This window comes from Scylla paramamosain, chromosome 16 (assembly GCF_035594125.1).
Source record: "Scylla paramamosain isolate STU-SP2022 chromosome 16, ASM3559412v1, whole genome shotgun sequence".
Taxonomy (NCBI): domain Eukaryota; kingdom Metazoa; phylum Arthropoda; class Malacostraca; order Decapoda; family Portunidae; genus Scylla; species Scylla paramamosain.
The window spans coordinates 23,776,266-23,800,265 of NC_087166.1; the positions used below are offsets into that span (position 1 = coordinate 23,776,266).

Here is a 24,000-nt window from a genome sequence, read left to right on the forward strand (position 1 = left end):
GCTCTATGCCAGTGTCCCTCTTACATTAAAAAAAAAAAGTTCAGAGGACTTGAGATTGAGGGAAATCGTTAAGAAAATGCTAAAGAACGAATGTGGCACTTTAGTAGACCTTTCACCTTGACTGTACAATCTGGAAGGAAACTGACACTTGGTGTCGGGTATTGTAGGTGTACCAAAAAGCAGAAAAATCCATCAGTCTAGGAAAACAACACGATGTCTTGGATAAGTAAAACTGGTTTCTTTCTTTTTTTTTTTTCCTTTTCACCTTGACTGTACAATCTGGAAGGAAACTGACACTTGGTGTCGGGTATTGTAGATGTACCAAAAAGCAGAAAAATCCATCAGTCTAGGAAAACAACACGATGTCTTGGATAAGTAAAACTGGTTTCCTTCTTTTTTTTTCTTTTTATAAGGGACCTCAAATAAAAACGGGAAATCCTTTTCTTTACATCAACTGTTGCCTTCGTGAACAATCTAGTACCACATTCTCAAATACATGGCGCTTTCTGACTGAAATTTTCAAGGGTATTTACATGATGCTAGTGATAGTTTAATAATAGCCTTATCTTGTTATTGGCAGAAACACCCACCTACCCTACCTGTGACTTGAACTGTTTCAAAATGAAGGTTTCAAAACACATCCTCAAATGCTGGATAACCCTTTTTGACTACACTTTTTGGGAACTGGCACTTTCATTGCACTTTCATTTTGTACAGACTTTTTGTTGCCCTACACCAGAGTCCACTCATACATTAAACAGAGAGAACCTGACTAGTGATTTATGTGGCCTTTGAAAAAAAAAAAAAAAAAAAAAAGCCCTTATGAGAGTCTAAAGCGGTTCAGAATATGGGTCTTAGTCTGGAAATATCATGTTCATAACCTTGCTAAATCAGCTTCAACGATCCTAGGAATCTCATCTCTGTCAAATTTGACGATCCTAATTTGTCAGAGATGAGATTCCTAGGATCGTTGAAGCTGATTTAGCAAGGTTATGAACATGATATATCCAGACTAAGACCCATATTCTGAACCGCTTTAGACTCTCATAAGGGCTTTTTTTTTTTTTTTTCAAAGGCCACATAAATCACTAGTCAGGTTCTCTCTGTTTAATGTATGAGTGGACTCTGGTGTAGGGCAACAAAAAGTCTGTACAAAATGAAAGTGCAATGAAAGTGCCAGTTCCCAAAAAGTGTAGTCAAAAAGGGTTATCCAGCATTTGAGGATGTGTTTTGAAACCTTCATTTTGAAACAGTTCAAGTCACAGGTAGGGTAGGTGGGTGTTTCTGCCAATAACAAGATAAGGCTATTATTAAACTATCACTAGCATCATGTAAATACCCTTGAAAATTTCAGTCAGAAAGCGCCATGTATTTGAGAATGTGGTACTAGATTGTTCACGAAGGCAACAGTTGATGTAGAGAAAAGGATTTCCCGCTTTTATTTGAGGTCCCTTATAAAAAGAAAAAAAGAAAAAAGAAACCAGTTTTACCTATCCAAGACATCGTGTTGTTTTCCTAGACTGATGGATTTTTCTGCTTTTTGGTACTCCTACAGTACCCGACACCAAGTGCCAGTTTCCTTCCAGATTGTACAGTCAAGGTGAAAGGTCTACTAAAGTGCCACATTCGTTCTTTAGCATTTTCTTAACGATTTCCCTCAATCTCATGTCCTCTGAACTTTTTTTTTTTTTTTTATGTAAGAGGGACACTTGCATAGGACATCAAAAAGTTATATAAAAAATGTCAAGTGGAGGTGACAGTCCCAATAGAGTAATCAAAATAGGATCATCCCAAATTTGAGAAGGGATTCGAAACCTCACTCTTGAAATCGTGTATCTCAGGACGGTGGCGCACCACAGACAAAGGCCAAGAGTAGGGGTATTCTCTTGGCCTTGGCCCAGAAAACACTACTGTGCGGATGCAAGCTGTGGCTGCAGATGCTGGTGTGACTGCGGCTCGATATTGATGTCTGTATCATAGGGCACCTAATGTGTCAATCCAACATTCATCTACAGCCTTGATTGCTGAACCACGAGGGCTATGCTGCGTCATGCCTGGTCCACGCAACTGTGTACTTACATCGGCGATGTTCATTTCTGGTAAAGGCTATCAGGTTGTGTTTATATTGTGAATCAGAGGGAGAGAGAATAAAAGGAAATATGATATCTCTGGTGTGTTATAAAAAAAATAATAAAATAAATAAATGAATAAATAAATAAAATGAAAAAAATAAATAAAGTGTTACAAAAACGTTTGTACACTGGCGTGAAATGATACGCGACCAGTATTTCCCTGCCCACGCCATTTTAAATGCCTGGGTGAGTTTGTTACCGCTGGGGTCCAAAGGAAGGGTATTACACAATATGCCCTGGATGGATCATTGATGCACTTCTGTAGAAGGTCTGCTGAAGTGATTCGGAGGACTACGCATGTCCATGTTCACCGTTTCTGTCAAGAGTCATCTGTTGAACTGGAGTATTCAGTTATCAACCAGGAAGATGGAGAGGAACCGAGTCTGTGGGAACTCGTGGCCCCAGTCTTGAGGGAGAGCAAAGCAGCAAGCCGGTAGGTAGTAAGGGAGACAGACCACTTGCCATCCTCTCCTGATTCACTCTCTAGAGAAGATCAACACATCCACAGATTGGGGAGGCACGGCACGAGTGCTACTGTCGATGTTCCTAGTTCACCCGCCTTGTGAGGGCACAGACTACCCTCACTTGTTTGCACCTTCTAAAAGTCATGAAACACAGTGATGATTGAAGGCCGCCCTGATGGCGGTGGGGATGTCCGTGTCCTAACTCCTTCACCAAACAGTAAACGACAAGCAGGAAATATTTTTGAGACTGACCCACCTGTCATGGACATTCCCAGCTCCTGTCTGTTTGCCAGGCTGGTTTTCGTCCTTGAACTTCTCGAGGAAAAAAGAAAAGACCTCAGGCTTTTTTCAGTATACCCTGACTTTCCTGTTACCTCTCATGCAGTGTGCTACATTATTCATCTTACCTACTGGGGATGTAGGGAGGGAACAGAGAAAAAGAATGGAACATCGAATATTGTAGCTCAGCAACAAAGAGTAGGCAGGACCGAACGAAACCCCGAGTCAATCAACCCAACAAAGATGAAGAGGAGGAGGAAGAGGAAGAGGAAGAAGAGGCAGGAAAATGTGTGTGTGTGTGTGTGTGTGTGTGTGTGTGTGTGTGTGTGTGTGTGTGTGTGTTTCTTTCTTTCTTCACTTCACTCACTACACTACGATCTAAAATCCGCTCACTTGTACTCGGTTAGTTCCCTAACAGCAACAGTGTCGCATAATCGCGGGAGCTGGATGAGAAGAGCGGGGCGGGGAGGCATCTGACTGGGAGGGCACACTTAACTAAATGGTCCTCGTTAACTCTTTCTTAATTTCTGATTCATCTGCTCATGGACAATGATTTCTCCGCTTAGAGATTTCCAGTTTGTTAAGAGATAATTACTATATTGTGTGGTTAGGCTTCCTTGTGTGTTATAGCATGTTTTGTGATAGCCAGATTGCCCATCACATCCATAAGAAATCTTATAGTTATTTATGCAGCCGGGAAATCACAACATTCTTTTTTTTTTCCATTTTCATAACAATATAACCAATATAAGTCTGCTAGATAAAGTAATTTAACTAATAAAGTGTGAGGCATAATAAAGGAAACAAATGTTATAGCCACCGGTACAATTCAGTTTTCTTTTCTTTCTTGCAGAAATCATGCACTGACTATTTTAAACATAACATATTCACCAGCTCAGTGTTCTCATGCAGAATGTACACTGAGGTACATCTTGGTGACCACTACATTAGAGAAAACAGTCCTCTTTACTCTTCACACACCTGTGTGTGAAGAGTAGAGAAGAGAAGAAGAGATTTTTGCTCTTCACACACCTGTGTGTGAAGAGTAAAGAAGAGAAGAAGAGATTTTTGCTGATCCAGTGACTGAAACCAGGGACTGCATTTACCAACACGGTATCTCCACTACTTTTAAGGCACTAGTAGAAGTTATTAGGGATTTTCAAGAGCGTTTTCGTGATGATAGTGATAGTTTAACGAAGACCCCGCATAATCGGTGAAGAGAGAGAGAGAGAGAGAGAGAGAGAGAGAGAGAGAGAGAGAGAGAGAGAGAGAGAGAGAGAGAGAGAGAGAGAGAGAGAGAGAGAGAGAATCAATTTCCTGTGGCTTTTAATAATAACTTCGATGAAAGCCCACACATAGCATTTAAAAATACAGACCAACTAAGAAAAGATACCGTTTGTACTGAATTCCGACAATATGAGTGGCTGACATGGTTTTTACAGTAACAGTAACCGCTAAGACGAAAGTGTTCTCTGTCTAAAGGACAAGGACAGCTGGTGGCAGTGACCTTGCTGCATCAGGGACGAGGACAGCACCAGGCCAGGAAAGACTGTGGTGGCCTGGGAGAGAGCGGGCCGTGAGAGGCTGCAAGGTTATTGATGGGTGGATGAAGGCAAGCCGAGCGCTAGCAACAGTGCGTGTGTGTGTGTGTGTGTGACTCCGCCCCCATTTGGCTCTCTCTCTCTCTCTCTCTCTCTCTCTCTCTCTCTCTCTCTCTCGTGTGTGTGTGTGTGTACTGCAATAAAGACATTGCCGATGCCAGAGTTCCCTTAGTGGGATACAAGGGAGAGAGGCACAGTATTGAAGGAGAGAATACAAGAAATGGTGGTATGGTGTTTGTATTGTGATACATGGGGAGGAGATGCTCGCTTATGTAAACTCAAGGCCGCTAAAAAAAAAAAAAACGAGTACAGATGAACGACATTTCTCTCTCTCTCTCTCTCTCTCTCTCTCTCTCTCTCTCTCTCTCTCTCTCTCTCTCTCTCTCTCTCTCTCTCTCTCTCCAAAATGAACGGAGCTTGTATGAAAAAAAAAAAAAACGCTTACATTAAGACAATTTTCAGGGCCGCTAAGACAAATCGAATTCCCATGTCTGACTCTCCCACTGAGTATGCAGAATCCTTTTTCAACTATTGTTAAAACCATTAAAACACTCGAAATCTCCAGCAACTTCTATTAGAGCCTGTCAAATTATCACCGGGATCAAGATAACACCTTTGAAACCTTAACTCGAACACGAAAGTAGTAGTAGTCGTTGTAGTAGTAGAAAAAGAAGAAGAAGACAACTAGGGCACCACTGATGTGAGCTTCAGCAGTCAGCAGGTGTTGTACTGCTGTGAGCGTCAAGCGTTAAGTCACTGTCAAAGTAGGTCGGTCAAGCTGAGCGAGCGATCGAGCTGTAAATCTGGCATGTTTTTGACCGAACGATAACAGCAATCGTGCCCATGTGAACGGCGCCGCATAAGAGAGAGAGAGAGAGAGAGAGAGAGAGAGAGAGAGAGAGAGAGAGAGAGAGAGAGAGAGAGAGAGGCATGACATGATATATGCGATTAGACAAGAAAATGAAGACTAACTGACAGACAAACAGGCAGACAGACAGACAGACAGACACAGAACTAGAAACACAGACAGAACAGACAATTGGTGACTAAAAATAAAGAAATAGAGAGATGTCATATTTATTAAGACTAAAAAGAGAGAGACTAACAAACAGACTGACCAAATACGTGATAACACAAAGAATGAATGAATGAAAGAAAGAAAAGTTAAATTAGGAAACAGCTAACAGATAAACATATTCTAATGAATCTATACAAATACCAAATGCAACGTCATGTAAAAATAAGGAACGAAAGAACAAAATAGTAATAACGATGATAATAATAATAATAATAATAAAATAATAATAATAATGATAATAATAATAATAATAATAACAATAATAATAATAAATGAATGAATGAGTTGAAATACGAACACACAAGAATCGCTATATACAAAAACAAAATTGGTGACACACGAATATACACACTAACTCACAAGGTCAACACGTCCACTCACACCTTCCCTCCCCTCACACACACACACACACACACACATCAATACTTTCTTCTCATGGTGATCAACACAGTTTATGATGTTCTGCTATTTTGCCGACCGTACAGGGAACACCGTGGCACTGCTGTGTGTGTGTGTGTGTGTGTGTGTGTGTGATAAAAAAAAAATGGCAGCCCATCTATTAATTTTGTGTTTCGTCATGTTTGGTTTTATTTTGCATTTCTGTTTGTTGATTTGCTTTGTGTTTTGTTAATTCGAAGAGAGAGAGAGAGAGAGAGAGAGAGAGAGAGAGAGAGAGAGAGAGAGAGAGAGAGAGAGAGAGAGAGAGGAAGGGAGGGAATGAGTCAGGCAACGTGATATATTTAGTAATCCTCCATCCACGTGTTCCGGCTGGCGATAGAACTTCGTTATCTGTAGTGAGGTGTGTGTGTGTGTGTGTGTGTGTGTGTGTGTGTGTGTGTGTGTGTGTGTGTGTGTGTGTGTGTGTGTGTGTGTGTTCTTATTTCTCCTGATGGACGAGAGAGCCAATTTGAAAGAGAGAGAGAGAGAGAGAGAGAGAGAGAGAGAGAGAGAGAGAGAGAGAGAGAGAGAGAGAGAGAGAGAGAGAGAGTCCACCCTTTACTCGACCTCCTCCCAATTCTAAGCTGGTGATATCTTTAAGTTCATTCATTGGAGACCATACTCCTGAGAGTCTCAAGCCTGGTTAAGCGCATTCTCGCAGTGACAAGTGTTTATAGCAATGCAACATGCTGTCCGTGTAACTCGACTTGCAGCGTCCAAAGTGTGTGGATCATCAAACACTACATACACAAAGGACACGAAGTAGAAAGACCTGTTTGCAGTCACGCTACCCTGTCTTAGATATCTGAGAAAGAAGATTCATAACTGTGTGCGGGTATCATAAAAAAAAATATCGAATCGCATATATAAACGTAAACCCAATAATCATGTGTGCTTCCAGTCAGAAATATAGGTTAGGTATTGTTGCTGGAAGGTTAGCCGAGTTCCTGGCAGCACGCACTCTCATGTCATAAACCATAATACATTAAAGGAGGGAGAGTGTGTATACAGTCATATGCATTACGTAAATAGTGATGAACGTTAGATGCTTTCAGTCTGTGCGGATCCTTAACCAGCTCGTTATCTCCATGCTCATAACTTCTCTCTCCTTCCCATTATTAATCTCCGAACTACTTTTCCTAACGTATATACCTCTCTATTCCTAACTCTGACTCCTAACTGCAACCATTTTCCTGTTGACTCTATTACGGCAATGCCCTTCCTCTCAGGTATCTCCACCTTCCATCTCATTTCCCTCCTTTTCTACCGCCTAACTCTTACTGCAAGAGCCAGGCTGAGGGGAACATAGCGTAACTATAAAGCTCTGTTCTGTCCACGCTTCTGGTTTGTCACCCATTCCTTCCTCAGTATCTCTACCTTCCTATGAGTATGTGCTCGCCATAACTACTCCTTATGCATGGCACTACTACTTCTGCACCTCTCTGACACGTCTATAACAATGGTGGCAGAGTATATGCTCTTATCAAAACATTGTACCATAAGCACTCACAGGAAATGAATAAATAGATAAAATATGTGAATAGCTAAAAAAAAAAAAAAAAGAAAAATAGAATCAGTGGAAAATAAGTATCCCTCGTTGAATATCTTTTGACAGAATAATGAAATCTGTTCCGTCTTCTTTGCCTCTATCAAAATTGTTCTCAAACAGCTCCTATCCTAACCGGAGACAAGTTGTCAATCTCCTTTTCTAAATATTTCAACATGATTTATTACATTTTATCTCTAGCTAAAAGAGCTCCCTTGAAGTTCGGTGTTCTGTGTCGTCCACGTCAAATTCTTTTTTTTTTTTTTTTTTTGTCCTCCCAGGTACCAACTTTATACGTTATCAGTCCTTGTATTAAGTAAGCCTTCCATGTAAAGAGAGGTTTCACTGATACAGGCTTACTAAATAGGGCGGAATCAAACGTTTTTCCCCTTGTCAGCTCCTACTGTGGTCTTCATCGACTCACTCACCTCCGCATTGTTGCATCTCTTGTAATCTTCCATGGTTGTTATTAATTTCCACGGTTACTTCTCTACTGAATTTGTTAATTGCATATCCCTACCCACCTCCGCCCTAGCGGCCTTGCAGCGTAACACTTTCTATTTACTTTAATTCTTATTTTGTCCACTTTAATAATGCATGAGATACTCTATATCTTCACTCTTTCATCCTCCTCACCGAAAAACTCTGAAACTTTGCTTGTTTCTTTTTTTTTTCCTTTCTTACGACTTGAAGCAGCTCAAGATGGGGAGTGCCAAAAACACTCTTCTGTTTATTTTTTATTTTCCCTGGAGTTACAACTGATTTTTTTTTTTTTTTTGGTGGTCAGATACATAAATGTATAAAGCGTAAAAGAAATTTTGCTGAAGTGACCTAGAATAGAACTGACAGACATGAATGGAGAAAATATGGGGTGGGACTTTTTTTTTCTTTCTTTTTCTCCTCACAATAAAGTCCCTAGATTTCAACAAACTTTGGGCGGGGATGGTTTGGCGTTTCACTGTCTCATACGCGAAGCCTTACGAAGCACCGCGTGTCTCGCTTCTCTACTGTTTGTGGCAACTGAGCAGTAGCGCCCTCGTCTCCTCCTGAACTGACCATGATTTTGGAACAGGGCGCAAAATGATGAGTTTTTCCACACGACCTGACTTTTGCGTGGTTCATATGCATTTGCTTCGTTATGGACTACTAGCGATAAAAAAAAAGAAAAGTCAGGGTGGGCGTAGTGGTCACGGAGCTTGTCTTATAACAGAGATCGGTGCTTCGAATCTCCGACAAATGAGGCAATTTGAGGTTGACTATGTTCGCCTGGTCACCTGGTGGAGATTAAGTAGGAGAGCTGAGTCAGTTTGTGATCTTGCAATCTGGCAACCTCAAGACATCCTAAACCAGCGTGACTTGACTCCCCTTAACCATTTAGGGAACTCTTTGTTCTAAGGTGGCCTCATGCAGGCTGATGGTGATAATGTTGAAACTCTCGCCGAGCCTAAACTGCTTTGTTTACTCTAAGCCTCAATTGACTTTCCCTGCAGTGAACGTAATGGAGACACCGTTCGGAAGCCTCCTAGCAATTTCAGAAGCGAACATGCGTATTAGCGATGTGTTGAATCTGCCGTCTTCATCTCGGTCACGCCACTGTCATCCTCCACTGCAGCTACACTTTAAGTCTTGATCTGTCGTTCAGTGATATTCATTTTCTGGGGTGGTCCTCGTGAAACAAACAGCTGAACCAAGTCCTGATGATGATGATGATGATCTCCGATAGTTGTATGGCTGGATCTTTATGCTCGCTCCTGTCACAGTTCTGTAGAGGCGAACAGAGCCACTACTGTCTGATGCCGGGGTGTCCGCGGGTGTCTGGCAGGGTATCTGGAGCTCCCAAACAAGGGCTCCCTTTGACTGCCCATCTAACAAACCAGTAAGCACACTTCTCTTCGACTTGCACATGCATATCACAGAGTCACGGCAGACCGCACATGTACTATATGTACTAGGTCAGTTTAATGCAGCCTACGGATCACAGTCCTCTTGAATTCTGAAGGACTAACTAACATTTCTTCACCAGGAAGCAGAAGAATCTTTACTATGTACCACCCACTGTCGATGAACTGACACTCCTGACGAGATGAAGGAAATGGTGATGCAAAACTTCCATAGAATCGATCGCTGATGCAAGACTCTCCACTGGAGGGATCAGATACCAAGGGAGTACGTTTCTATCAAGAAGTGGTGTATGCAAAGGCGATGATTAACTGGTCCGGGCGTGTTGCTGAGAATCAAGTCCCGAGTGGGGTTGGCTGTGTGGCGGCGGGCGGCGAGCGGGATGAACTTCTCTGACTCACTCACCCTCGAGGGGGGGTTTCAAGGACTGCTGGAGAGGAATTGACCACCTTGAGAGTCAGTGTGGTAAAGGTGCTGGTTATCTCCAAAATGCCGGCAGCTCTGTGCCAGGGCGGCCTATTTTGTCACTGCTGCTCATGAAGTATTCCTTCCCTAAACGGCGATCTTAAGTGGTAGGCAGGGTGAGCTGTTCCCAAAGTCAGTGATCGGCATTGCCTTAGTAAGTTCTCATTTCTGCCGATGCCTAGGCCTTCAGCGTGTACAAGTTATATACATATATATATATAATCGGTATTGCTGCTCCATACATACAGAACAATCATACAATCGATTTCATTCATGCATGTTCGATATACAGCGAGCTATCCAAACTGTATGGTAAGTAAATGCAAAAAAAAAAAAAAAAAAAAAAAAACAAACAAACACACGTACGCGCACACACGCGCACATGTCTCTTATTACGGGTATTATCTATTTCTTTATCAATTTATCCATTTCATTATATTTGCTGATTGCCATGAAGAAAGAAAGTGTATGTAATAAGTCCATCCCATCCATCCAGTCCATCTGAAACCGCGCACTTGTACTCGCTTAGTTCCCTAACGGCAACAGCGCGGCATAATCGACAGAGTTGTGTGGGGTGGAGCAAACCAGTCGGCAGTGGGGCTGGGGAGGAGCGGTCCGGCATGTGTGGCGGGGCTTGGGTGGCCGAGGTGTGTGACTCGGAGAGCTTACGTAACAAGCAGAGAACACCTGATTACATTGCCTGACATCCACTATATACTAGATGTACAGTCAAGCACTTTACTTGTGAATTGACAATTTTATTTGATTGCAATCGATGTTACATAATCAAGACTTTTCTACGATTTAAGGATGTTTAAGGTGAATCTACATATCCGATCGTGGCTATTTTGTTCATGTAAGGCGTCCTTTATTAATAGAATATCCATGATTATTCTTATGAGTGTAAACAATGCTAGCAAAGTCGCGAAATACCTAAATGGAAGTGATTTAAAACAGTAATTCTCAGGTAGGCATTGTAAGCTTTTCTTTGGTTCAGCGTAGGAAAGGAAGATCAGAACTTACACTCTATGGCGTGTCTGTTGTCGATAATACATCCAGGATAATACATCCAGGATAATTTTTCTGAGAGTAAACAATGCTAAATACTCAAATAAAAACGAACAAAACTATAATTTCCATTAATGCATCACAAGTTTTTCAAAGCTGTGGCATGTTAAGAAAGGTCAGAACTTGTACTTCACTTTAGTATGTCTGTTATCGATGGTATATCCCTGATCATTATTTTAAGTGCAAACAACGCAAACAAACTCATTCTTTTTTACCTAAATGAAAGAATAAAACAAACTAGTATTAATTCTCAGGAAGAGATTGTAAGTCTTTTCCAAGCTTCGGCTTGGAAAAGAAGACCAGAACTTAGAATTTAATTTTTGAATACTCTAAAGCCACTCGCAGAAACTATGTTCTTGATAAGTGTTAATGTAAATTTTGCAGGAAAAGAAGAAAAAATATGCTGAAAACGTCAAATAAGAATTCCTTAGTTACTGATCGAGTTTAGTTTTCTATCTACGTGAATATTTTCATAATTATTGGTAAACTATTGTAAACTGACCGGCTGAAAGATGTTACTTATTTTGAGAGAGAGAGAGAGAGAGAGAGAGAGAGAGAGAGAGAGAGAGAGAGAGAGAGAGAGAGAGAGAGAGAGAGGTTCTTGCAATATAGTTAATTTCATTACCAACACGAAAATAAACGAACCTTTATCAATAACAACAAATACACAGTAATGTATGCCAAAGTAGGTAGTCCTTTGAAAATCTGCAATAGATTCAACAGAATAGTAATAATGGCCAAACAGAAACGAGGCTGAAATAAACAAATAATAAATAAATAACCACTGAATACAATACAGTCGATAAATACAAGTGAATGAGATGTTTTTTTTTTTTCCAATAGAAAATGAAAATTCAAGTAAATTGTTGACATACTACTATTACTAGTATTACTACTACTATATCCTTCTTCTATCCCCACTCTTACTTCGCTTCACCCCACTTTTCTAAAAAGAAAGAAGAAGACTTCCTTGGACACGTGAATGACTATTACAACAGCATCGCCATCACCACCACCACTAAAAACTATTACTACTACTAGAAGTCTGCTACCTTATGTCTCCTACTTCATGTCTCCTAACCTGACCTAAAATAACCTTGTGCATTTCTTCTCCAATGTTGAAGTTTTGTGATAAGGCACTTCATTCTGACTGTCTGTGTTATAAGCTATGCAAACAACAACTTTTAACAAGCTCGAGTGGAAATTATTCCGACTTTCAAGGGTACTTTCATAACTAGTGATAGTTTAACAAGTATTCTGCATCGTCAGTGGGGAAAAATAACCATGAGAACCCGATTAATAAATAAACTCTGTGGTCTTTAAAAATAGTTCCAATTAGAAGTTAAAGCGTCTAAGAATACGAATTAAATGAAATGTTGTTGTTATCAGTCAGTGTAGATCTTAGATATGTACTAAGAGTGTTTAGAATTAGAATGCTTAGAATGCTTAGAATATGTTATAGTCTATTATGTATGTAGCTAGGCGTGTGAATTACGTGTGTGTGGAAGTGTGTGGTGTATGGGCCGCCCCGTGTGGGATTGCTGGTCTGGTTTATAGATGTTGTATGTATGTATGTATGTATGTATTTCCAATCCTTACAAAAAAAAAAAAAAGTTGCATAATACATGACATGAACATCATCTACTTTTTTAGTAAGTATATCTAACAATAGTTTTCTACTTCAAGCTTTACAGAAAATGCAATTCATAGGTAACTAAAGTACGAGTATTTTAAGCTTTGCCAATTGATGGAAATTTTTACGTGAATGCGCTAACCTAACCAAGTGTTCTGGTTCTGCGTCTGAAAGGGGAATGTTACATTATCTTTCAGCCTTTCAAAACATCTTGGAGGCTTCTCCAGAGGATGCAGAAACGGAGACAGACGAAAGTTCAAAGCACCAGGTGTAACAGGTATGGTAGAAACACGCCGTAAACATTTCATTACCAACTAATGACAACACCACTACGCTGATATCAAACAGCTCACCGTTTTTTGTCTTCATAAATGACACCGAAGGCTTTAGAATACAAGATAATGTGTCCTGTCTGTGTTTACCCCGTTCTATCCGGCCACCTCTAGCCTCTCCGTATAGATGCATTCAGACTAACTGCTTATGCCGCGCTGATGTACCCACAACCACGGGAACTGAGAGGACCGTGCCGCAGTGCAGGACTGTGTAGGCCGAAACCTATCATCATCTATTTATCATTCCCGACTCTCCAGCTTCCTCGATTAAACTGCCATAGATACCTTACTTCTAACAGTGATGTGGTAAATAATACCGAACCTCTGTGGCAAAGACGATCTTGCAATAAATATTTGGATCACGCATAGTTTCGGGATTGTCTTTGTTAATTATTAATGTTACTAGGTTGTTTCGTTTTCTTAGAATGAGTCCACGGACCGTAATCTGAAATGCTTTGTTGTTCACTCACTCGTGAGCGTTGTTTTCAAAAGTCACAGGGATGATTACTCACATTATCAAGCGTGCATTACCGTTCATGCTGCAGATCTTTAGCCAAACTACCAAACAAAGAGATGGGAACATCATTGAAAGTTTCAGTAACTTCCATTTGAGCCTGTTAAATGTAGTCAGGTTTTAATTAATTGATTTAAAAAGGTTAAGGCGCCGCAACATGGCGGTCATACAAATGTGGTGAGGACAAGACGCCGAGGCGATTGAGAATGATCTGATGTATTGAACATTTCTCTTCTAAGGGGACACATCGTTACTCTCACATATCATGTGACAAGAAACGGCACTATAACACTGAGGCGTCATTTCCCACGCGCATATTTTCAGAGCACTTGTCAGTAAGCGAGATCTGCAGACGCAAACAAACTAACTTGACCAGTATCAGGAGCATTATCGCAATAGTTTCTAAGTGATCGAATAAACAGATAAATAAATAGCAAAATTAAATATAAGATAAAATAAAAAGTAGATTAGCAACAATGCTTACAGTTGCTGAAAAGAAACCACTACTAGGAAGCGATTAGGGAACTGGGCCATACCAGCACTGCGTAGAGTGATGCGTGTACTAGTGCACTCAATTACCCGTGCCGCACGTGCCTCACTTTTTAATACACTCGTACCTGTTAACGACCTGAGGGACTGTGTGCTCCGTAACAAAGGTAATTATAGCCTTGCTCCTCAACAAACGTTAGTTTGTTAGTTTATAGTAGATGTGCGCCACAATACCACATTCATCACAACTGCACAACACTACACTCATCACAACTAGGGCTATTCTTCATAATAAATGGGAAGCTCTGCAAGGGCTATTGGCATTATTATTATTGTTGTTGTTGCGATTATTATTACTATTATTATTATTATTATTATTATTATTATTATTATTATTATTATTATCATCATCATCATTATCATCATTACTAGCGTGTAGAACTATGGCTTACATGTGGCGGCCGATGTTTGTTTCTGGTCTGACCTCTTATGGCGTAGCAAATAAATGACCCTTATGTAAAAATAATCCCGTGTCTGTTCACGAAAACAGGTGATGGCCGTGGTTCAGGGCGGCAGCCAGCCTTCAAGTGCACCGTATGATGTCTGACCACAAGAGGCCCCTTGTCATGACATCAGTAAACTAATTTCTTGGTTTGTAATGTTTCCTCGTTCACTTTCATTGTATGTTTTTTTTATATTTTTTTTATTTTTATGTTCCATACTTTCACTTTCATGCCTATGATCTTTAAAATATATATATATTTTTTTTCCAATTCCCATTTCCTTCTTATCAATACATTCTTGACTCTTCTAACACTCGTAATGGTCTAACAATAAATGCAAAGCTTGGGTGTATTCTTTTTTCTGCGTGTTATGCCCAATATAAGTCGTTACTGGTGGCTTTAATAATCAAAGTATAGTCGTTATGTAAGGCTATGAAAAAGAGAAAAAGAAAAAAAAGTCTTGGAGCTGAAGAATCTCGCACCCTGTGTTGCGTGTGCCTATATAGGTGTTAATAAAACTCTTTTAACCTGTAAAATTGTTCAGTAACGACTTGAAAGCACTTTCTGTTGATATGAATCAATACAGGTTTTAATAATCAAGGTATAAAGTTGCTATTTAAGGCTGTGAGGAAAAAAAAAAAACCTTGAAGCACAAGAATCGTGATGTGCTGACGCGATGATGCGCATGCGCAGAAGGCCGACTCACCAGTAATCTCGCAGCTGAAGGATTTCACACGATACGGCAATCCATTATCATGCATGACCGCATCTGCTCTCTGCTACTTCTGCTACTTCTGTAGTCGAATTTAGTAGAGTTTTGAAGGACGTTTACATGTTTATAAAGATTATTAATCAAGAATCCTACATCATCATGAGATCAAAGTGCCTCGGGATACGCATCAGTGGTAACTTGGTAAGATTATCAGCACTGAAGAACCGACGTTGAAATGATTGATACTAGTGTTGCGTGCATCTGATCGCTAAGCTAAGCAAACCCACAACGCGCTGCTTGTATCTCCGTCTATCCCGTGCACCCATTTTGTAACACTTCCAATACCCTCGTCTGAAAACACTTCCCTTTATTCATGATTCCCTTAACTTCGTTCGTTGTGTTACGTTTATTTATGTCATAGTCTATTTATTCTCCTCCTTTATTCCCGATCCCCTTAATATCGTCCTTTTCACCTCGCATACTTTATCCTCGTTTCTTTTAAAAGTTCCTTACGCATGTATGCAGGATGGTTCAGCAAAGCCTACATTAGATTGGGGATGAACTCCTTGGGTAATTCTAAATCATAATGCCTCTATTGTAAAATGTCAGAGTATGCATAGTGAAACAGAAAAATGACACTGCTGTAATGAATACGACTAAACAATGACAAGGAGATTAGGGGAATGGGGGAGGTGAGGTGTGGGCATATATATATATATTATATATATATGTGTGTGTGTGTGTGTGTGTGTGTGTGTGTGTGTGTGTGTGTGTGTGTGTGTGTGTGTGTGTGTGTGTGTGTGTGTGTGTGTGTGTGTGTGTGTGTGTGTGTGTGTGTGTGTGTGTGTGTGTGTGTGTGTGTGTGTGTGTGTGTGTGTGTAACAGACAAATTATGCAATACCTGACATTTTACCATAGATATATTATATGTTTTAGAATTACACAAAGAGTTCATCCCCGCCCCACACCCTATAATGTAGGCTTTGCTGAAACACCCTGAATATAAGACCTTTCTTAACATTGTCATTCTTCAGTGACTGAACTAACCTTGAACGGCAGCTTGTGGAAGAGGCGGGAGCGAGGCTTGAGTCCAGAGGGATAGGAGGCCAAGGAGGTGGACGCGGTGACGGAGAAAGGCCGAACCCGATGGAAGCTTGGTGGCGAGGGCTCCTCCTTCTTCAGCATGCAGGAATTGATCACCACTAGCACAAACACCATCACGAAGTCGGCGAGGATGCAAAAGATGAACCAAACGTCGATGAGTTTCATGTAAGCAGTCTTGGGCAGTCCCGAGGCTATCTGGCGGTGAGACAGAGACCAGCAGTCTGAAACTTTATTACCTCGATTCCCACTAACAGGCTTTAGTCAAAGATCCTACGATTTTCAAGGTTGTTTTCATATTTCTATCGCTAGTTTAACAAGTATGTTGCATTAGTAACAGATAAATGCGTATTAAAACCCGATTAAATATCCCCGTGGCCTTTGAAAACTGTCCTGATGAGAGAACTGTTATGTTCTAATCATTAGTTCGAAGCTCTGACCACTGGATACAGTTATGGTAGCTGGCACAGACACACACACACACACACACGTGCAACGTTCTGGGCATAAGCTGGGGATTCAGTAGGAGTTATCGTCAGGATGGAAAACTGATGATAAAACCACCTGTCTGTTCCTTCATTCTTGTCCTATACTTCGAGAACAAAGCGTTTATGAATACCAGGGAAAAAAGACAGAGTGGCAGGAAGGAGGGCTGTGTGTACATGTATGTGTACTTACCTATTAGATTTCTCTGCATTTTAAACTATATTCGCAAGGTCTTGTCTCTGAGTATACGTACATGTATCGACTTTTTTCTTCTCCTGTTGATGTCATATACTGATGATGATAATATAAGAACATAAGAAGAGCCTAAGAAAGCTGCAAGAAGTTAGCAGGCCTACACGCAGCAGTTCTTACATAAAGTCTACCTACTTATTTCCACCTTTCATCCATAGATTTATCCAGTCTTCTTTTAAAACTCTCTATTGACTTAACACTAACAATTTGAGTGTATTCCAGCCATCTACGGCTTTATTTGAGAACCAATTTCTTTTTATCTCTTTCGTAAAATCTGATTTAAAAATTCTACAAAATTGATCTATTTGCGTATTTGTTTATTTATTTATTTTAGCTCCATTGCAAGCGAGCTTTTTTTTTTATATTATCTTTATCTTTTTTATTATTTTATGTCCTCGGCCAATCTAACTGACATGTAAAAAAATAAAATAAATAAGTGAATGAATAAGATAAATTAATAAAAAGCTTGAACCAGTTACTTCCGCTGCTATCCTGATTATAGTCTATACACACACACACACACACACACACACACACACACACACAAAGAACTAGAACCCACTACTTGTATTCTGATTATTAACCTTAATGATTTAGTCTACACACACACACACACACACACACACACACACACACACACACACCTGGGAGAAGAGCGAGGCCAGCACCAGGAGGGATGTTAGGGAGACCATGATCCTGTTTGTGAAGTCTGAGAGGTCGAAGAAGAAGGTAAGGTAGGAGATGATGACAAGCAGCATGGTGGGCACGTAGGCGCCGCTGATGTAATAGCCGTAAAGGTTGGTTATCACGATCTCGATGTGCTGGCCGCTCTTGTTCTCATGGAGGAAGGAGCGGTGAATGACGGAGGTGACCTGGCGGAGAAAGGTGAGGTTGATTGAGGGGTTGTTACCTGAAGTGGTGAGGGATAGATAACAAGTAAGTAGGTAGGTTGATAGACAGGTATATAGGTAGGTAGATAAGTAGATAGATAGATAGGTAATAGATAGCTAGGTAGATATATACTGAATGACTGATTAATTGTTACCAAAATGTGAGAAAGTTATACTGCTTGATTGACTGATTGACTGATTCATTGGCTGACTAACAGACCCTTATTTTTTTTCTCTGCAGCTGAGAATTACATGGGCATGTGGCGCCGTGTGAGTCACTATAGGATGTCAGTGCTTGAAGTATTGAGATTCGAGTACATAGTGTGACTGAAAGATAAGGAAAAAATATAAAGTACCAATTAGACAAAATCTAATAAAGAAAGGAGATATACACAATGTGTGTGTGTGTGTGTGTAAGACCAAACCCAGGATGATCAGGCTACCCCGTGTATTTTTTTCAGGAGTTTAGTTTTCCCCCTTTAGCAGCGGGTCACAATTCCGCTCTGACAGGTAAGGTGCATACTTGCTGCTAGGTGAACAGAGGCTACAAGAAATGACTCAGCTTAAAGACTCCTGACCTGCTTTCCGGTTGTAGATTAGGCGCTGAACTCCCCCAACCCCCATCCTCCCTTCTCTCTCTCTCTCTCTCTCTCTCTCTCTCTCTCTCTCTCTCTCTCTCTCTCTCTCTCTCTCTCTCTCTCTCTCTCTTACCCGGTACTCCAGCAGACGGCGCGTCCCGGAGAAGGTGACGTTCTGCAGACTGGTGGAGACATACTGGAAGGTGTAGTCCGCCACGTAGAGGAGCATCGGGCAGCTCTGGGTGTCGAACGGGTAGAGGGTGAGGTCGAAGGTGCACATGAGGGTTGTGGTGAACTCCCGGTGAAGCACTAGCGGGTTGCTGCTCCCTGGGAAGAAGACGTCTGGAGGGAGGAGAGAGGGAAGGGAGGATGTAACGCTTGTACTTATAACTCATTTAGGAACTGAGGAGCTTGCTGTTCTTTTTTATCAACTCGCTTATCGTGTCTCTACACGGGTTCAGTTTTCTTGATGAGTCGCTTCCGCTGTCTCTCTTGTCTAAAAAACTATATTTGTACCCATAACTTGCCCAGAAAACTGAGGATTTTTTCTTCTTCATCAGCTTTGTTACCGTGTCTTAACGCGAGGTTACTGTTCTTGATGAGTCGCTTCTGCTTGTTTCTCTTGCCTAAAACAACGCTTGCAGCTATAACTCGCCTAGAAACCGGAAGCAAACACAAGCACAGAAACGCAAGCAGAACCTGCGAGTCTAACTTCCTCATTCCACATTCCTCAACATTTAGTCTTGTTTCTCACATTTCATAAGCTCTGGGAGAAGCTACACAGATTTTTAAGGACTTTTTTTTTTATTCTAATGATATTTTAACAAAGATTTTACATAATCTATACGAAAAATATTCATCAGAATCCTACTAATCATATTCTCTTTAATTCTTGAAAAAAAAAAAAAACTCATGATGAGGAAACAAACGAAGATACGAAGTGCCAAGTCTGCATTCATGCACAAGTAGACACGAAGGCTTAGAAATTTAAGCCACCCCTTTCATATTCCTGGAAGATGTAGTTAACTCCTAGAATTGTCAAAATCACCAGGTCTGCAATTCTATGAAGTTTTAGGGATTAAAAAAAAAAAAAATCAATAAAAATGAATAGCAAGATTTGTTTGTTGGACGCATGCTGCAAATACCCTTGAGAACCACTGAGGTGTGTATGGAGAAGAGGTGGTCAGATGCTGTTAGTACCTTCATCGATGAGAGTGTCGTCGTCCGGGAGAGGCTTGGAGGAGCGCTGTCCCCAGGCCTTGGTAACATAGAAGGTGGACATCACGTGGCTGTTGTCTGAGCCCACCACCGTGAGGTCCGGGTACCACACAATCTCCATTGGGTCGCTGATCTGGTTCAGATTGTGGTCGGAGTGAAGGTTCTTGAAGTGGATGCGTGAGTCGTACCAGGTTCTTTTGATTGCCACGTCCAGAATCAGCTGAGCGCTCAGGAGATCCAGCTTTCGAATCAGCAGGATGTCACAGTCGATGGCCACCCCGGCGGGAGTGTTGCTGTCTATCTTCGGGGGCGGCAGCCGCTTCTCGTACCCGGGCTGGATGATCAGCGTGTCGCAGTTGAGTTCGTCGCTGTGGTCGTCACAGTCCAGCTCCAAGTTGCACCGCCGGCTGATGTCGATGCACTCCCCGTCGCCGCAGGTGAAAGTGTTGCCGCGGCAGGAGGTCAGCTTCAGCCTTTGTACCTTCCCTGGGCATTTGTCCCCTATAACTTCGTAGTCATGAACGCCCACCGGGTAGCCCGTGTCGGTGGAGTCCAGCATGTGGGCCCTGATGAATGGGTTGTCCATCTGATACAACACCCAGGTGCTGTTGTCCCGCCACTCTATTCTGGATAATCTTGCGCCATTAAAAACGGGGCGGAAGCTTAAGGTGCCGTAGATGTAGTAACTGCGGTCAAAGTGAGATTCCGCGCACAGCCCTCTGATCTTTAGCGGCAGTGACCGCTCGAACTGGCAGGCGGTGCAGACCTCCCTTTGGCAAGACTCAATGTCCCAAACGCCCTGCAGTGTGGTACTGGCAGATTCAGACACCGTGGCGGCCGAGACGCACAACCTCTCGTTTGACGAAGGCATGATCTCCACCTCGAAGTTTTTGAACTTTGCTTCCTCCGAGGTGATTTGGTTTTTCCACAGCCTCGCGCTGGGATCCCAGAACACGCCCACCCACATGGCATTCTTCTTGTCAAATTCCGTGCATTTGTCTCTAAATTGTGAGCCTTCGTTGAAGAGGGACATGTTTTCCTCGTCACTGAGCGGCGTGACGATATATCCGTTGAGCGTTGAGCAGAAGTGATTGGCCTCGGCATTGGTCCGCGCCTCCGGGAAGACAGACAGCCTCTTGTCCCTCCCGGGTCTGCACACGTCGCCCACCTCTGCCACGACAGTCTCGGCACCCAGAATGAAGTCTTCCGTGATGTTCTTAAAATCCAGTATGTACGTAAATGTGCGTAGCCTGTCCATGTTGCAGCTGACGTAATCCGTCATGTCCCGCACCGTCAGCAGACTCTGGGTCAGGAGCATGTCCACGATGAAGCCGTTGAAGCTCTGGTCTTTGTCAGTGCCTCCCAGCTGCTCGTCCTGGTCCTGCCCCACTATCACGGTGCCGCCGCCCACCACCTCCAGGGGACGACTTGAGTTCTGCAACTGTAGTGCCACAGATTAGTTCACCTCTTCCCCTCTCCCTCCCCTCCCCTGCATGCCTCGCCGACACCTGCGACTCAAAACATTCTGTACCCTTTATAACTTCATAATGTATACAAATACTGAGTCATGTCTCGAAAAGTTTCTGAGGCAGGGAATCTTGTAACTCCGAGGACTTGCGTACGAGCCATCAGTGCTTACTATATGAAGACGGGAGTGACCTTGGCTACCCATCTACACCACCTATCCTTTGACTGCCATGGCTTCTCAGGGTAAATAAAATGGTCTTGTGAAAGTATGAAGTATAATATTGAAAGACTAATGAGAGCAAAAGGATTAATCGTCTGTCAAATCTGTCAATACCTAAAGTTTGATTTTTAGTCAGTAAAATCGTCTGAAACTACTAATAACAAGTAATACGTGATGTTTTCGTTACACTCAAGGCTCTTTGGAAGTAAAGCCTCGGCAAGATAAACTACTGCGTCAACTCTCAAACTGATGAATAACATGACACCCACAGGATCTGAACAGCCACAGGGCACTGACACCCACCGGCACCCCGCTTATCCTTACAGAGTCGAAAAGGGTGACGTTCTTGACGGTGTTCCCGAAGACGAAGGAAGCGGCGTAGGTAGACAAGTCGACAGCCACGCAGAAAGAGAACCATGAGAGGAGTCTCGCCTCCATTTGTTCAATGTGGAACACCCGCCTGGAGCAGCACGCCATGCGGAGCTCCCCTTCTGAGTACTTGAGGTCTGGAGAGAGAGAGAGAGAGAGAGAGAGAGAGAGAGAGAGAGAGAGAGAGAGAGAGAGAGAGAGAGAGAGAGAGAGAGAGAGAGAGAATTTGATTTGATTAATTTTTTTTTGCGCAAATAGCGTCAGACACCATAAAATAGAGAACTATAATAACAGTTGTCAGCTAAAGCAAAATGGTATACAGGACGCTCACACACTCACCCATTGGCGCACAACACCCACCAATCCACACTCACACAAGAGCAACAGATGCCACGCAGGGCACAGGGTATTAGGAAAACCCACCAAATCGAGGGTAACGCACGAGAATCTCGTCAAGAAAATCGGGCACCAGAATATGGTGACAGACAGCATCAAGGGGCAGACCTTGGGGTAGGAGGTATCGAACAGTGGGGCACGCCAGGCAGAACCACTCGATGGTGTTGGCAAGCGGTGCGCGGCGGTGTGCGGTGGAGGTGGCCTTTGTGTACTCCCATCATCCACACGTAATTTTTCTCCAGGAAGCTTTTCAGGCCGGCCTATCGCTGGGGAGGCTCCTTCCTTTACTGGTTATATCCCATATGTCCACATGGTACGAAATGGTCTCCTAACCTACATCCATAGTTCTCTGACGTACCGCCTTCCCCGCACCTCCACCGACACTGAAGTGACTTTTCAGCTTTTTGAGGTGACGGTAGGGAGTGCTGTCTTACAGATCTGCAATGTCTACTTTGCCCCTGCTCGCCTCCATCCTGCTGCTCTTCCTTCTCCTACAGTACGGGGCATGGTGTATTTGGGGGATTTCAATGCTCGGCATCCTGGTTTGGGAGATCGCTCTGGCTCCTCCAATCGTCCAGGTGTTCTACTATTATCGTGCATCCGCAAGCATCACCTGACGCGCTGGGAGTGGGACACTGGCAGCGCTACTCACCCACGGGCGGTACTCTGGACCACGTTCTCACCTCTGGCTTGGTTGCGGCCCAAGTCCAGTGCTCCTCCGTGCCGGCTTTGTTATCTGATCATGTTGCCCTACGATTTCGCTACTCTCTCCCTGCTGTACCTGCCCCAAGGCTGGCAGTCCCACGCAGGGCAGCTCAGTAGGGGCACCACACACACACACACACTAGTAGTAGTGGTAGTAGTAGTAGTTTATTTATAGTAGTAGTTTATTTATCTATATGGCAGTGCTACAGTTCCATACGGGGCTCTATAAATACGGCACCACACACACACACACACACACACACAAACACATATCATACACACTTAATAATATTAATAATAATAACAACAATAACTGCTACCACTACTACAACTACACTCCCTCAAACACTTTTATTCTTCATTTTTTTTCTTTCTTTCATCACAATCTACGCATTTCAGTCTGAAAGAACCTGGAAATACTCGGAAAACCCTGCAAAAATGGAGGGAAATATTGGCGAAGAGAGACACGGGCAGGGAGGAGAAGTGATCTGTCTTGATAACGTCCTGTTTTCATGGTGGGCGATCAGAGCAGGGTTGCCCCCTTTCCCTTATTTAAGCCTTATCTGAGGCATTTTATGGGTTACTTATCTTTATTTTTTTTGTTGTTGTTAATTCTGGTTTTACTTTACGTTTCAGTTTGAAAATAACCGGAAGTTTATCTAAATATTGATGTACAGACAAGGAAGGAGTCAGGGAAAATGCTTTTATTTATTTTATTGCTCTTGTGTTCTTTTAATTCCTTGTTTTCAAAGTAATTTGTCAGCCGAAAGGTTGTTTGGCTTATGTAACCTTCAAAATTATTATTATTATTATTATTATTATTATTATTATTATTATCACCACACACACACACACACACACACACACACACACACACACACACAGAGACACACACACAGAACAGCAGCAACAACAGTAGTACTAGTGATAATACAAGTAGTAGTAGTTTATTTATCTATGTATCAGGCCGGCAATCCCACACAGTGGGGCACGGTAGAGGCACCACACACACCCACACACACACATACACACACACTCACTAATAGTAGTGGTAGTAGTAGTCTATTTATCTATATAGCAGGCCTGCAATTCCACACGGGACAGCCTAAACACAGCACCACAAACACACACACACACACACACACGTTCACACTTAATAATAACA

The 24,000-nt window shown here is 42.3% G+C and overlaps 1 protein-coding gene and 1 long non-coding RNA gene across 4 annotated transcripts in view; one reads left to right on the forward strand and one right to left on the reverse strand.

The window, feature by feature from the left end:
• Positions 1–24,000, reverse strand: part of LOC135108154 (uncharacterized) — a 42,253-nt gene that overhangs the window by 7,281 nt on the left and 10,972 nt on the right. For 2 of the 3 annotated variants that reach the window (XM_064018897.1, XM_064018898.1), the window contains exons 4-8: positions 21,690–21,871; positions 19,661–21,119; positions 18,594–18,802; positions 17,637–17,864; positions 16,201–16,452 (exon numbers count right to left, since the gene is read on the reverse strand). In XM_064018897.1, the coding sequence (XP_063874967.1) occupies positions 16,201–16,452; positions 17,637–17,864; positions 18,594–18,802; positions 19,661–21,119; positions 21,690–21,871 (2,330 nt within the window). Of the gene's footprint in view, positions 1–16,200; positions 16,453–17,636; positions 17,865–18,593; positions 18,803–19,660; positions 21,120–21,689; positions 21,872–22,157; positions 23,001–24,000 lie in introns of those variants that run through there. The other variant, XM_064018899.1, reaches the window with a different exon arrangement.
• LOC135108155 (uncharacterized) lies at positions 15,235–16,625 on the forward strand. The gene is made up of 2 exons (XR_010272161.1): positions 15,235–15,354; positions 16,213–16,625. It is a non-coding gene; the product is annotated as an uncharacterized LOC135108155 (long non-coding RNA).